The sequence below is a fragment of the Passer domesticus genome, chromosome Z (genome assembly GCF_036417665.1).
Source record: "Passer domesticus isolate bPasDom1 chromosome Z, bPasDom1.hap1, whole genome shotgun sequence".
NCBI lineage: Eukaryota > Metazoa > Chordata > Aves > Passeriformes > Passeridae > Passer > Passer domesticus.
This window is the reverse complement of record NC_087512.1, coordinates 22,795,117-22,811,990: the sequence shown is the minus strand read 5'-3', so window position 1 is coordinate 22,811,990 and position 16,874 is coordinate 22,795,117. Positions and strand designations below refer to the sequence as shown.

At 39.1% G+C, this 16,874-nt stretch overlaps 1 protein-coding gene across 12 annotated transcripts in view; it reads right to left on the bottom strand.

The window, feature by feature from the left end:
* MAST4 (microtubule associated serine/threonine kinase family member 4) overlaps positions 1–16,874 on the bottom strand; it is a 277,502-nt gene that overhangs the window by 65,737 nt on the left and 194,891 nt on the right. For all 12 annotated transcript variants that reach the window (XM_064405477.1, XM_064405478.1, XM_064405479.1 and 9 more), the window contains one exon: positions 8,061–8,149. In XM_064405477.1, coding sequence (XP_064261547.1) covers positions 8,061–8,149 — 89 coding nt within the window. The remainder of the gene's footprint in view (positions 1–8,060; positions 8,150–16,874) is intronic.

Below are 16,874 nucleotides of genomic sequence, written 5' to 3'. Positions count from 1 at the left end.
ATTAGGATACAACAATGCATTGTACATTCCTCTGTGTCAGTTTACATGGTGATGAGTCCTGACTGTGAACTGAGTAATACACAAGACATCATTCAGTGACAGGTCTGACTTTCTTACCATAACAAACGGCACCAGCCAGCAGAACATACAGCTGGGCAGCAGAATCATTCTGAATACTTCTACAGGTACCTTCCAAAAGTGAAGAGCTCAGGCTATTATTTTCATGTGAGGAGCTCAGGCTATTTAAAAATCTGAATTAACTATACCTGAAACCTGCGAAAAAACTTGCCTCAGCTATGGCAAGGAAGGTCTGTATGATGCTTAAATCCATCTGCAAGAAATCACTACATCTTCCAACCACTATTTAAATACTGAGAGTACTATTTTTACAGGATTTAATTTCTATCTGCATGTAATTTACCACTTAGCGTTTCTTCTCCTGTCCTTAAACTAGTAGAAGATGATTTGAAATTTCCATAACCATTTACTGCACCCAACAGAAAGGCTAAATAAAAAGTTTTGTTTTAGCAAATCTGTTTTTGTAATTTTAAATATGACAGTAGTCAGGGTAATCGATATACTGCATTATTTTCCTTTCAGTTTTCTTTCAAAATCTGACAGTCAAAACCCTGCTTTATATCCCAGCTTTTAGCATTTCCATACATCACCACAAAAACACACTATGGGGCCTCATCTATTTACAAGCATAGTCTTTCTTTCCCTTAAAATATATGGTGCAAACAGCTTTGTTGATTACTATGCTTCAATGTTGCTAACTAAAGGATACCTCTCAAACAGAATTACCTAAGGCAAGCAGTGAGCCCTGACACAGTGAGACCAGACTATGAACAGCCAGCACTCTACCAATGTCCACCTAAAAGCCTGGGAAATCCTAGAAATAAGATTACAAGTGGAGGTAAAACCTTCCTGAACTTTAATTTTGCTTTAGGGAATTGCATCATGTAATCCCATTGTGAAAGACTGATGTCTCAAGGCATTTTGGGATACATGTGTACTGAGGAAAGGGGCAGGTCAGACCTTACCCTGACAAGGCAATGCAGGGCCCTGTACAACTCTCTGCCCCCTAGAGACTGTATCCCAGTCCAAGAGAGATGCTCATTGGCACAGTGGAGGCAATGCCCCTCTGAAGCCCCTAACCCAGCTCCTGAGTGGCCAAACGACTGGAAATTCCACCTGGGGAAAGGGCCCAGGAAGGCCAGGGGTATTTAAGGCTGAGCACAAGGCCATTGCACTGTCTAGACCCCGCATCCTTGGGGAAGTTCTGCCTGAACACTGCTGGAACTCAGGGACTGGTTACTGCATATTTTCTGTATCTTTTCTGTCTTTCCCTCCTTCTCCTTCTTCTGATTACCTCTTAGAATTCCTGAGTAACTTAAAATAAATCACGCTTAGTGTTTGCTAAGTTCAATGGGCCAAGTCAACACTTTAAGAAGTGTTCTATGCTGACTGAATGTTGCACTAAACTTTTGCCCAAGTTCTTTGATATTCTGAAGTTGCCAGTGAAGTTGTTTTCATTGTTTTGACCTTCTGAGAATATCTTGTCAGTACTTCTCTTTTGCATGCAACTTGGGGGACATGAACAACCATAAGTAATTCAAAAACTTCACTGAGCAAGTTGTTTGGGGCTTTATACCTATTTATCCAATCCCCTAGAGAAAGTCAGATTTGTCCCTGCGATATTTGGGTGGACAATTCTTTCAGACCCCTCATGTTCCAGTATATATGACCAGCATGCGTTTCTCTTCCTACTCTACGAAGAGGAGGGAAAAGAAAAAAAGCTACTTTGACTGGTTTAGATGAGAATACCATCTTGCAGTTTTCTGTTACTAAGGAAAGCAAGCAGTATCTTTCAGTCTTATACAGAAATCTCCCACACTCTATCCCATCAGCCCTTCTCCCCACATGATTTCACCTGAATAAGTATGACAATAAATGTACACAGTATTCCAGATGAAATCTAACCAGGACATTGTACAGTGGCATGAAATCTTTCCAAATTAAAATGAAAATTACTTCCTTTATGCATCTTATGAGATTTCATTTTCAAACCTACACTAGACTGGGCCTTGCAAACATCATCTTATCCTGAAAATGCAGTCAGATTCTAAACTAAACTCATCATAGGTGAGTTCACAGTTTATCACAGACATTTCTGTTACAGGTCCTCCAGTACAAAATGTTGCATATTGCAATTTCATACTTTTCCATTCCAGTCATTCATTCACTTCAACATAGTTCTCCAATGCTACTTCATACTGGATGTCTTCCATATTTGTATAAGCTACAGTACTTTATGCCAGTGCCATTTGTAAGAAGAATAAAATGTTTGGCCACAAAACCAAAACCTGATGAGTCAACTGATAACATCCACTCTCACTTTATAATATTCTTCATTTTAGCACAAGCCTCTTTATACCCTTAAACAATTTCCTACTTATCTTACAATTCTTGTCCTAGTCATCTCAGTGGCACCACATGGAATATTCTTAAAATACAGACAAAAAAAATTACAGCATTGCTCCTCACAGCTAAATCTTGCTCCTTCAGAACAAACAATTAAGAAGCACCACATGTGACTATTAATCATTAGGGGTTAGTACCACCCACAGGAAGAAGCTTCTGTAACTTCTGAGGTGGGGACACCTGAACGCCCTGACTTGCTGAGATGATAATCATTCACTTTGCAGGCTGGGTGGTGCAGATGACCTGTCCACACAGCATCAGACAGTCGGCTAGAAAAGCCCATTAATGACACGGGCAACAGGTACCATCCAAGCTAATGCTGCAACTCTTAGTTTCCCACAATTCTCAATGTATTCAACAGCTCATGGAAAACTTAGAAGTACTTTTCAGCAGGTTTAACACCTTTCAGCCCAAATACTAAAGGCAAAGGATGTCCAGACCACTAACCTAAGACAGTTGCTACTGAGCATGAAGATATTACCTAGCACATGTCCTATTTTTGCAAGGAATAGAAACACTTTATGTAGTGAAAGCTGATACTCTGCGATCTTCACATGTATGCATAAGGCATGGCAAGAGGCTTCAGCTGCAAACTCAAGTCTGACTTTCCAGACAGCAATTGCCTCTGCAAGAAGCTACAGGTCCTGCATAGAGGGAAAGGGATTTGCAGGTATTGAACTAGCAATTGACATACATAACAGAGACATATAGTATCTGCTGTACACACTTTTTTGTATCCCATTTATAATCCTCAGTCTCAGACCTTACACCTCCCTGTGTACTCCCAATCCTTGGACTACTTACTGTTCTAATAACACTTTAGTGTAGCCCAGAAGCTTTTATGGTCACTGTTGCTTACAAACAAATTTGCCCCTTCCCTGACAGATGCCACTCATGCACTACTTGCACTCTGCATAATCTATTCACTTTATAAGTGTGGTGCTGTCTCACTGCCTCTCCCTCCGATCTGACATGAATCTGACTGGGATGGTAAGGCTAACAGGTAAAAAACTCCATCTAAGTATTCAGTGCTCGTCCAAATCAGCTTGCATTTGTAAAGATTAACGAACTCCCTTGTAGGAAAAGTCTTCTATTATCTCCAGAGTAAGCAATGAAAACTGTGGGGGGATGATTTGCCTGAGATCTCTATATTAGACTTTTAATATGGGGCAATTACTATAACCTTAAACTTGGGCTACTGGAACTTCTCAAAGAACATCTATCTAAACAAGAGAATAGCTGATACCTCCAGTTCAGTCTGCATCTGGATAAAAAACAGGACTACAAGGAAGAACACGGGTATAAAATGCACTTGAAAAACTATGCTTACATTCAAGATGCTCGTCCTCTAAAATATAGCAATCCTATTCGCATCCAATCTAACTTAAACCCAGTTTATGATTAAATAGCAGGTACCTGAGCTCTTCATCAGATCTGAAGTAATGGCACATTGCTTCCAAAGGTGCAGCCAAACCTCTGAATGATTGGTCTGCAGGTACCAAAGACAAAAATATTCCTGAGCAAAGTCAGAGGTACTAGCAGGAGTGTTTATGCAGACCACTCTAAGAGAGCTCCACCTTGAGATTCCCAAACACAGCTTCACTCACTTTGCAACATTTGACAGAGAGGACTCACAGCATTTTTCTGTCCTCAGAGATGGGAGGCCTTTGGGGGAAAAACCCAAGCAGCTTAAACTAGTGGTCCAAATAAAATTATCTCAAGTATGCCATGCAGAGGTAACTGAGTATGTATTCAGCTTGCTCTCAACAAGCAATGAATTAACGTTGAAGGGAAAAGGTTGTTAGGGAACCCAAGAGAGTTCCTCACAAAGAATGAAAAGACTCACTTCAGATGCCTCTGGGGCAATGAATTCCCAAGCAATGTGAACCATTTCATTAGGACTACACACAAAGCCAAGGATAACGCTAAAGACTATTAAGATGATAACTAAAAGAAATTGATCCTGAATGGATTTTGCAGTGTGACAATTTTGATTCCACTCAACTGGAATAGTCTAGAGCAAAGGGCACGCTGATTTCGGCTGGGATAGAATTTTCTTCTTAGTCACTGGTTCAGTGCTGTGTTTGGATCCAGCATGAGAGCGATGTTGGTAGCACACTGATGTTTTAGCTGCTGCTGAGCAGTGCTTACCCTTAGCCAAGGGCCTTCGGTGTTCATTCCCATCAGCGAACACGTGCACAGGACACTGGGAGGGAGCATGGCCGGGACAGCTGACCTGAAGAGGCCAAAGGGATGTTCCACACCACAGAACATCGTGTCCAGGATGTCAACTGCAGGGAGCTGGCCAGGAGGGGCTGACTGCTGCCGGGGGCTGGGCATTGGTCAGCAGCTGGTAAGCAATTGTATTGTGCATCACTTGTTTCTCTTGGGTATGATACACCACTCTCTCCTTTTCATTACAATTGTTATTGTTGTTATTATTATCTTCAGTAGAAATACTGTATTTTTTTTTGTTTTGTTTCAGTTATTAAACTATTTCAATCTCAACTCATGAGTTATAATGTTTTTTCTAATTTTTCTACCTGCTGTAGGGGGATGGGTGGGTGAGCCAACTGCATGGTACTTACTTGTTATCGCAGGTCTTTATCCCTTTGTTGTGCTTTAACCCCAGCTGGCAACTGAGATGGTACAAACATTAACAACCCAGTCCACTTAAACAAGAGCAGTGAATGGAACTCTTTTCAGTAAGGGCAATAGCAGGCTGTCCCCAGAGACGGATGGAGCACATGAGAATAGGGAGTACAGGAGTGGAATCCAGTAGAAGAAAAACCCTAACATGCAATGTGAGGAAACTAAAGATTTCTAGAATTGGTGATACTAAAAAAGTCCTCAGTGTCTAAGGTCCTGGCTTTCTCATCAGTTAGACTGAGTCCCTTAAAAGGCAGATGCAAGAATAAGTATTTTCTTTTGACAAGTCACTGACAAGAAATTGTGCAATGGTCTCACAAAGTTAAATCAGGTGTTAGCATCATGTAACCTGATCCTCAGCCTGCACTCACCGGGGCAGACTGCATGAATGAAGCAGAACTCTAACAATACACAAGAAAAACTTCTCTAGTGCACGTGCTCTTTAATGTCTTCCAAATTCTGCATAATCTCACTAGAACACATTTGTCAAAAATGCATGTTATTACCACACTTCAGCCAAGAACAGTCTGATGAATAAACCTGTTTACAGTAAATGCAAGTACTGATGCTTTTCTGCACATTCAGCTTGCTACATGCTCCTCAAGGACTGGAAACTCTTTTGATTGCCTCTCCCTCTTCTACTGCTTCCTCTTCCAATAGCAAACGTTAGTAATAAATATATGAAGGTTTTAGAGGATCATCTTCAGTCTCTCTGCAACTTGAGCTTGAGGAACATGCTCCAGGCAGATGATCTGGCTGTAAAGTAGCAGGCTGTAAAGTAAAAGCTTCACATTTAAATAAAGAACTTTCCTAAGAGAATCTCAGATTCAAAAAAGACCCTAAAATCATCTATAGCTGGCCAGGAGATATACCAGGTTCTCTCAGTGGAGTCAAGGAGGCCTCTCTGACTTGGAGTAATTCCTCTCAGCCAAGGAGGGCCGAGAAGAATAAACCCAGCAAACTGTACAGCACACACAGTCTCCTGTCACATCCCTCTACCACACTTTGCAAAGAAACAGGCCTTCAGTACATGCCACCACAGAGAGCAGGAAGGCAATTTGAGTGTGCAGAAGCTAGGACAGTTTAACACCTGGATGCTCTAACAACACAGAAATAACAGGATCACTATAAATTCAGCCTCTCAAGTGTGACATTCTCACAGATTTATAGACATTGAACACTTGAAACACTGAACTCCTACTGCCTGTGTAATAGAAAGTTCTTAACTTACTAAATTTGCACATTTTTTTATTTGTAGATGAGGATGACATTTACAGGGATTTGATGTATGGACTTGTCTAGGCACACTAGCCAGCCTAGCTAAGAGCCAATAGTTGTGTGAATATTTACTATAATTAGCCATTTACATAAACAAGCTAGTAACAGAGCTGGACATGCACATGCAAATATTCATCTCATATATATGATGAGATTTACTAGTGCTGCTCAAGTGCCTAGCACACATGCCTTCGGAAGAAGCCAAGTAAGAGAACCTACTGTATCCCGTGTAATGGGTGAGTTGTCAGATTTCTGTAACACGTCTTTGAATAAACAGTACATACTGCTGAGTTTATGGAAAAGAACCACTTACACTTAATCTTTTTACTTACTGAATTGGTTTTCAACCTTCTCAGCCACTTGACAATAGCTGTGACATCAGCAATATTATTTCACCTTCACTTTTTGAGAAATCAATTCAGAAGATGAAGCAACTCGCTGAAAGCCAGAGTCCACTGCCAGACAGGAACTTTCCACCATTTATCAAACACACCACCTATATCCAAATCCCAGGTAACATGTGCTGGTCAGTCCATACTTCAGAGTTCATTAGGCATCACTGGTCCAAGGTTTCCATTTCCAAACAGATGGTATAGTCATTTACACCAGCAGACATGCTAGAGCAAGCATTGTTACTGCGTTCCTCAAGTCAGCACAGCACAACCAAGGACACTTTTTATGGTGACCAAAATCTCCCCTTCCAAATGGAAATTTCTGTATTTGGGAGACTCAAAATAGCACTCCAAATATTCAAAAATTTTATTTTTCCATTTCAAAACAGCCTGCATCATGTTTTAATTTGTTTGTTTTAAATGCTCTACTGTCTTGAACACTTTACAAATGTTCATGTTGCCTGGATTCCTACTTGTGACAGCTGCTTCTGAAAGCAAAAATCACCACCATATTTTCCCTAACAATGTTGCTTCCATAACAAAACTGGAGATGCCTTAATATACTTCATGGAAAAATTCATGTGAAGTTCTGCACCTTCTTGTTTAGCATCTCCCTGAAAGCAGTTCTCCAGAGTATTCAGAGTCATTGATTACACAAAGATTAGTGTGTTGTTTTCATTTTGGCCTGTAGTTACAGCCAATGCACCCTCAAAAGTAAAAAGACAATACATCTTTGTGGAAATGTGAGGTGATATGCTAAAAATGTTACTTTTAAAAATTAAGGCAATTATTATGAATAAGATATTTATTTATGGACATTCAAGCTTTAAGTGTTTCAAATGTTTTAAGAGAAAAACAAAATTATCATCAATTTGTTGCCACGCAAAGTGAAGTACAGCAACTACCACCAAAGTGGCTGACACTATAAATCCTCGGGAGCAGAAGTTCCAGGAACAGAATGTCATAGAGACTCCACTACCTTCATTTTGTGGTGCAAGCTACAGGAAAAGCAATGGTAGGAAGGGGAGACAAAATCTACCAGAATGCAAGGTGGAGAAACAAAAAATATCTACATGGTATTTTTGGACTGCTCCTGATCATAACATAGGATTTATGGATCTAAATGTAAAACAGAAATTCAGATGGGATGAAATCCAACTTTTTGCTATTACAGTGAATAGAACAGTAGAGTATGTTTCCCTTCAGTTATAGAGACATCGTAAAAATTTTACAATAGTAGCATAGTTATAAAATCACCTGTATGAGCTGAGAGTGGTGAATGAGGCCGAGGCAGAGCTGGAGACTGGCTACTGCCCATCAAACTCTTCCTGTTACTTGTTCTACAGCTGTGGGCAGAAAGAAAGGAAAGAAGACATTAGCATCAGAAATACAGCATGTACCACATATGGGCGTTTTGAGATCTGCTACTGAGTTCCTTTACTTCCCAGTTTCCTATTAAAAATTAGAGCTATTGTTGTTTTTGTAGGCATGTCCAGGAAGTCTATGATCATAACGGATAATGGCAAAACCAGAAGTTTTCAAAGAAAATACACCATGGATACTTTTCAGGCTTGCACGTTTGCTGTTCTGTGCAATGACCAGCATTTCCCTGTAGAGTCATTTACAAAATATTCTTCTCTGACTACAGCTTATTTCTCTGCCATACACTTTTTATAAAATATTAAAATAAATATGTGAAACACAGTCTCAGGTTTAAATCACTCTTCAATGACTAAAACTATTCCTGTTGCATGAACTGTAGCTTGAAACCACATGCCAGAGAGAGCAAGACTTATCAATCTGAGAATGAAGTAATAATTATAAATCTAATTATTGAGATAAATTCCACATCTGTGCCTTTTGTCAATGGAACAGATGATAACTAAGAAGATGAATGCATTTTTGTTACTCATACATTTTTCATCTGCAAAGCCACTAATTTCCCATACCACAAGATCATTAAACAAGATAAAAGTAAATTAAGACGTTGATTAAACTTGGGAAAGGAGGTATTTTTCTTAAATGTATCATACAGTTTTTATATATTAGTTGGCAGAAGTAGTCTTCTTCCCTCCTTCTGCTATAAAGGATATTCTCATAAACATAAATCCCCAACACTCCAAACATTCATGCAGAAGGAAAATATTATCCTGAACTAAGAGACCTTAGATGTGTATAAACTGGAGTGCATAGGCTAATGTTTACAGCACTGCAATCAGAATTTTTCCGTAAAGGTTTAGAAAAACTCCAGACTATTAAAATTGAGAAACTTTATGCACAAAAGCATAAATTATCAAAGCAGACTGCAAGAGAAGCAGATTTGATCTTATTTGTAGACATCTCAAAAAATGAATTTTGTTAACATTATGATGATCTCTCATTATGTAACAGACAGAAAGCAAGACTAATTAGACTTGATACAGTTAAATTGAATAAAGTGCAAAAGTATGGATGGAGTTTATTAGCATAAAGAAAACCATATGCAGAAGTACTCCAAAGTAATACAGAAGAAAAGGAAAATAAAGGAAAAAAAGTTCAGCATAGATGGTATCTGCAATATGCAAAAGAAGTCAAATACTAAGACCATTCTCCCCTTCAAAAAAGCTTTGTGAAGCAGCAAGAGTGCCACTTCCAAATCTCTAACAGGTTAATGCAAAGCCCACTTGCACACTGCACAAAGTTTTGCCATATTACTTAATTATTACAGTGATTTAACCTTCAAGTGTATCATTACCGTAGACCTTTTTAAGAAAAGAATGTACAAAATTATTGCAAGTTTCATATGTGGAGTACTGGGAAAGTCAAAACTTATTCAAAACATACACTGCCATTTTTAAGCCAAACAAAAAGGAAGAACTTCTAAAATGTGAAATTATAAACACAAGTTTTTAGTAATCTGTCTGTATTAATTTCTACTTTTTAAAATCACAAAATCTGAGCAAATAATCCGTATTCCATTAGCCAACAAAGTCTTAATTGTTTCCCCCTTCTCTAAATTTTGTCCAGGTAAAGAGTCATTGAATTCCTCTTTTATCAAAAAAGAATGGTTCAAAATTCTCCTTCAGGTTTCATGCTATGTCACCATATGTTTCCTAACTTTCCTCCCTTTATCTGCTGCTCTTGTTTTAAAAGCTTGAAGAACTGTTTCTTTGCAATTCTCCACTCTAAAACTGAACCCAGGAAAAACTTCGGGTATTTATTAGACATTCATTAAAAGACACAGAGATTGCATCTATCCATGATGATGTGATGGTATCACTACCAACATCTGTGATGCAGGCTGGGGCTCGCAGCACCCATGATGTGTCCTGAAAGCAAGTTTTTCATGGCTGAATTCTGGAATTTAAAGGACCACCACAAATTCTGGCAAAAGAAAGTAATATATTTGAAGAACAAAAATTTTAGATACCCTTCAAAGACTTTGCTTCATAGACGATTCCTTGCACTTACTTGAAGAAACTGAGTCTTGTATCACTTTTGCCAGAATTTATGTAAATAAACAAATGCCTTGTATTCACTTTTACATTAATATCCCAGCTTTACAACTTTACTATTTCTCAGTAGAAATGTGCAATGTCATTCACAAATCATTATCAAAACCACCTAATTAAATTTATCTTTGGTGTTTGGTGTTTTTTTTGGTTTTGTTTTTTTTGGAGGCTGTGCATTTCAACACTCTGGAGAGTATGATGGCATTACCTTAAACATCAAGATCATACACTGTGAAATCTTTCCCCCCTGCTGCCATTTCAAAAACATGATTGCTACTTGCTCAGATGTGGCTGCAGAGATAATCTATCTTCTATCATACTCAAATGAAATGTTCTATTGAAAAATAAAAAATAAAAGATACTAAGTTCTCCTCTATTTGCCTTACCAGTAAGGTAAGATGCAACCCACTGCATGGAAGGACAAATCCATCCTAGAGCTCTCACTTGTTTTTCAGCTGTGCTTCACAAAGATTTTGAAACAATGTAATCCATCCTGTATAATCTGTGAAACACAATTCCTTCTCCAAAATAATGCTATTATAAAAGAGGCATTTTGTGGATGAAAAAAAAATAAACTTCAGGGAACCTTGAAAGATGATCTAAGCTGCCAGAACTCCACAAATGGGAAGCAGGGGGCACAAAGGAAGCATCAAAGCTTTACTTACTGAACTGTATTCAGCCTTGAAACAGCAATCCTCCTTATACAAAAGAATCTCAGAAATTAAAACCATTTTAAGACAAAATAGTTTTTCCTAGATCTCTGAACACATCAAGTAACTTTTCCCTTCTATTGTTTTCATAAAACTATTCTTCTCCCATTCAAATCTGACAAGATAAACCAACTGATAAGAGGCAGCCCTGAAATAAAGCTTCCTTGTCTGCAGTGAAGTTATAGCAATGCAGGAATACTCTACAGGGATTGTAACTTAGGAAAATATAAACCTTGGAAAACCACAGAGCACTAACCCCCAAAATGCATTTCTCTAAGCCTTGAATTTCATACTGTGATCATGTTGCACGCCAAGAAGAGACTAGCTAGCTAGGCAGCAGGTAAGATGCAAAGCTTAGAACACTATTTAAAAAAAAAAGAAAATCTTTTTACAATATGAAAAAGAACAGGAGAGAGCACAGGAAAAAAAAAAAAAGAATCAGTCACATTTAACCATAACTAAACTTTGGGGGGTGCAAAAAACTTGAACAGGACAGAAAGTTTACATTTGTTGCCCTTTGTCTTCTTCTCTGCCCCACAAATATCCTTCCTGGACTTTAACCCTCCTAGGTGATGACCTATCTGGAAGTCATTGACCTTACACTGTATCAGCAGGGCCCTGGACAAATGGCACTAGTCCTTAACTTAGAATCCAATTCATAATTTCCTATTTGATTCCCAAATCCACCCCCCCAGACAGGTTCTGTCATACCTCCTGCTCTCTGTCACTGACACTCCTGCCCACTCACTCTTCTCCTCCCTATCCTGACTTCTCACCATGTCTCACTGTGGGGGAAATCCTTCACCTCAGCTCCAGTATCACTCCCAGTGCACTAACTCCAAGTCACTTCTCCAGCTGCTACAGACAATGATGAGATGCACTTAATAAACATAGGATAAAACAAACAGAAGACACTACGTAGAAAGTGCTTTTGCTGAACTTCCATTGCAACAAACCCAGGGTAAGCAGCAGCTGCTGAAAGATGCAATACAGTTGCATCAAGCTTGATTACTTTGCTCCTTAAGTAGCCACAATTCTTCCCATATCAGGCAAAAGCTATTTGGGTAGAAATGAGTGGAACAGTTAGACTGAAATCAGCAAAGCACAAGACTTGAGTAAGAGTATAGTTGTTAAAAGAGAGCTGCATTCCACAATCTCCTGGAAACATTAAACAGAATAAAAGCTGAAGCAGAAATGCTGTGCTTCTAGGACAGAAAATACTTCATCCAGAGCTGAAACACGGGTTTCCTGGTACAGTAATCAAGAAATGGCAATAGTTGCGAAAGATATGCACAGAAATGGAAATTTCTTCCTCTGAATGAGGGCTAAAAGATGAACAAATTACTAGCACTGAAGGTTAATCACTTTTATTTATTCAAAATAAGTAGGGAAAGCAGGCTTGCCAGGCTTTTTCATGGGAAATATGGCATCAGCCTTTATAATTTATAATTACTTCATTTCACCATCCTCAATTATTAATATTTACACTTATAATGAAGATGTATTTGGAATCTAAGCTATTTTGACAGTTCATCACCTCTCACAGGCTATGCTGAGCACAGCACTGCTCCACATCATCTTAATTCTGGTATTAGTGTAATATACAGCAGTTTAGCTGGAGGCAAAAATTAGAAGGGGATTTCTCCCATTCTAAGAAGAGGCTGCAAACAAATGGTTTTAGTTGCCAATACAAGCACAAAGAAATTAAGTTACTGCCATACCCAGAATGCAAAGCCTAAACAGGTACACATGAGACACTAATAATGCAAGACCAGCCTTCCTATAAAGGTTCTAGGGATAGAAAAAGTGGTTATAATTTCTCTGGTGTTAAAATTGCATGGTCAAAAACTACCCCAGCAGGAACATGCTGTCCCTAGCAAGACTTGAGATGTTGTGACTTTGGATATCCAAGAAAAGTTAAATTTAAGTTCTATTTCAGTTATATTTAACTTGTTATGAAGGCAGCTAAGGTATGACTTCATAGTTATTATCTTCAGCAACACCAACACTGAAGAGTCGTTGAACAGTGCACTCAAAAAAAACTCAAAACATTTGTAGCGAGGAATTCAGTTTAGTTTGTCTTGGCTATTTTGTCTGGTAGGTTTGGTTTACTCTGTTTTTAAAGAAGAAGCCTTCTGCATTAAAAAGCAGTTTCACATTCTCCAGAACCCAGACAAGTTCTGCGGGATATTAACTGGAATAAATGCAAAAACCAGCTGCCCTGAAGAGATGACACACACCGATACTGCAAGCAGCTTCTTTGTCGAAAGTAGCCATGAAGCTTGTATTTGATGAAGCATCTCCAGACCTAGGAAGTCAAAGTAACACACAGCCCACACTTACCGCAGTTCACACCTAGATTGCTTTATGCAAGGAAACAAATTGGCCCAGAACGGTTCCTCACTGAATACCGCAGAATTAGAGTTACACAGACCCTATCCAGAGATAATTGTTGCTACCCTGCTCTAACTTACAGCTAGGAAAGACTAAAGAGTAAGGAAGCAAAGGTCTCCACTTCTGAGAGATACTTCCTATTCTTTGACTTAAAATTTCAAGGTGATACAATTACTGAGAGAAGCGTGCAAACCATCTGAATGCAAGTAAAATATAGCATCGGTAACACACAGAAATTTCATTTTATTGTTTTAAAGGCTGCCAGTATTTCACATTCATACCAATTTATTACCTAGCAGTATTTTCTGATACATTTTACCTAGACTGTATGTCTGCATATACACTCTTCAAATTTGGTATGTATATAAAGATGTGTATATATGCATAAACAGACACACATTCATATTTATATGCATAAAATGTATGCATATACTTAGATAAATATATTTATATCTCTAACATTCTGCCTTTACAACACTGCACATACAGTCAAACATTCTACTTGCTATATATACTCTCTCTGTGAGGAATTATTCTACATCAGTCTACAATGCCCTGTGAAAAATAAGCTACTGGGATTTAAATTTTAAGTGTTATAATGTAGGGAGGGATTCAGATTTTCCTCTTTTGTATGTGAGGTTTAGTCAACTTAAGTAAGGTGAGCTTTAGTCTGAAGAAACGAGAGTGTTGTCAAAACATAATGAAAACAACACACCAAGATGCAGCTGCTTGCAGCCCTGGTTTGGTGGTCAGTCTTGAACCTTTGCAACACTACAGTGAGTGCTTTGGCTTCGGCTATTGGCCAGATAAACATGAGCAGTAAGCTACAGGTCCTCTCTAAATACTGAAAAATACGCACGCAACACCCTTCTCCCTATCATTAATACCGATTACCAGCATGCCACCATGCCATCAGAACTTCACCTTTCCCCAATCATAAAAAAGAATTTTTCTTCATATTTCTGAAAAGGAAAAATCTACAGCAAAAATAAACCAAAAAATGCAATCCACTAGATGTATGATCACCCTTTCCACAGACCGCCTAAAGGATTCAAATGCATGCAAGACAGCATCACTGCAAAAACAGACACCAGGAGAAATCACAGAATTGGCAAAAGTACCTGCCAAATCTCTAATAACCAGACCTGAGGGAGACTGACACCAAGACTACTTACACTGAGAAGGGCTTCTCAATCTCCTTCAAACCACAGTCTTACAATACAAATAAAAAGGTCATTATGCCTTCTCAACTGAACTTGCTAGTTGGATGTATTCAGTCTCTTGAGCTTCACTGACTGCTCTCACTTTTACTCTAGCCAATTTTGATCCATAATTTTATTTCTTCTCGTACATGAGAATAATCAGCAGTTACCAGAAATCCGAATTTCTTCTACAGATTTAAAATGGCATACTTCTATCTGTCCTGAACCTTCCTAAACCTACTGATTCACATTTAACTCACATCATTAAATATTCACCTCTGTAGTAACAAAAAGAGTATTAAGCTAACTACTAACTCCACAGTTGTACAATATTCATAAAATAGCTGCACAATGTCAAAGTCTGTACTACAAGCAAAATGAGTATCCAGGGGAGTGCCTACAAAATGAATGCTCAGGATCACAAACCACTGGGCCACTGAGCAATTCTGCTTTATTATACCTAAAATTACGTTTTTGCATCTTCACGTCACATAATGCGTTGAGAACATGAGGATGGGACCATTTAAATCCCACTGTTTCTTGAATTTATAGCTTATTTTGTATTCTGAGAAGGAAAATAAACCAAGTTACTAGGTGTCTCCTATCATACTGAGAAATTTAACTACATTCCTTGATACAAAAATGTTATTCATTCAAAATAGAAAGGTAATTAGGAAGCTAGCACCAAAGGCAGAGGAAAAACATGCAGGGCTGGCCTAAATTACTGCTAAGTGTGTTTATCTGCATGCTACATAATGCAGAACATGTAAAAAAACCCCACAAACAAAAAAAACTACCAAAAGCAAAACAACACCCAAATCAAAGTAACTAACTGAAAAAAGCCAGAATCAGTAGCCACTGTAAGGGGTTTATAATATATAACAAGCCTCATCTTAAAAAGTCATACATTACCTATTAATATCACAGCATCACTAGTTTGGAGGCTTTAACCAAATTAAGTAGTGCCTTGACTTGCATAGTAGATAATCATGCAGAAACTGTTTGTATTAACTGTGACAGGAAATAGCTATTTACCAGAGGGCATGCCTATCTAGGCTGCAGACAGAAGGTCCAAAAAAGAGGCCTCCCTGGCTTTCAGGCCATCCCCTACAGTTTACATTAATCCTTATCACTCCATGTTCCGACTACAATTTCCTGGTGCATCTCCTGTGCTGAGAGAATGCAGCCAGACATTTCCTACCAAGGTGCAGAGGCCAGGCTGGGGGCAGGATGCTTCTCACTCAACCCACTGCTGGTTGTTAAGAGCTTGGGAGAAACTGGGGGAGCAGATGGAGGTGAGTCAGGATCTTGGATGCCATTTCCTCCATAGCTGATACTTCACCTCAGGCTGGTGTGCTGTCTGCAAGGCTGTGGTACAGACCCTGTCACAGGTGATGCTTCCACTGGCTCTGTCCGTGGTTCAGGAGCTAGGCTGCAGCCCTGTAGTTGCTGCTCACAACACAAGCAGTCAGACTCAGTCAAGGGACCCCTCAGTTGAGGGACCACCTCCTCACCCTTCACCAATGGGCGACAGTAGCCTTTTCCACATTTACAGTGAACAAAGCAGTCAATATACTGGCAACTTTTACCCAGCCAGCCCCCTTCAAAAAATAACCCCAAACAAAAGCAATACACACAAACAGGACCTGTTCCAGCCATACTTCCTTTGAACAACATCCATCCAGACTCAAGGACTAACCACAGCCACCCCAGGACATTTCAGTACTGCCAGGGAGCCAAGCACATATCCTGAGTTTTTTGTAACTCCAGTTGAAACTGAGGCCACCAGAGTTCAGAATTTACATAAAACATGGGAGTGTCTCCAGATTACAGACCAAAGACCTGTTTGTCCAGTTCCCTACCACAGTGAAACCCTGTTAACCTTCTCTCCAGCTTTCTCATTCTGTTTTCCCCTTAGAACTACCTCCTCTTGGGCTTCTTTCCTTCTTACTTGCTCAGAACAGCACTGTTCCTAACTTACCATGTATCAGGTGAGGATAATAAGCCATATAGGCTCTTCATAGCAGTGAGCACACTCCTGAAATAGCATGGAGAAAACTTTAAGGAGTGCTTCTCTTGGCTCAAAATGTCTGCATGGCATCAAAACTCAAAAAATCCCAATGGGTTACAGTCTATCATGTTTTGAAATTAAGTAGTTACATGCAGCCGGCCTAAAAAAGCCTACTTCCTCAGTAGAGGAAGAGACACTGCAAAAATAACTAATCCATTTTCACTTGGGGGAAGAAAACAAGAAACTATTTTATTTGCCCTGTT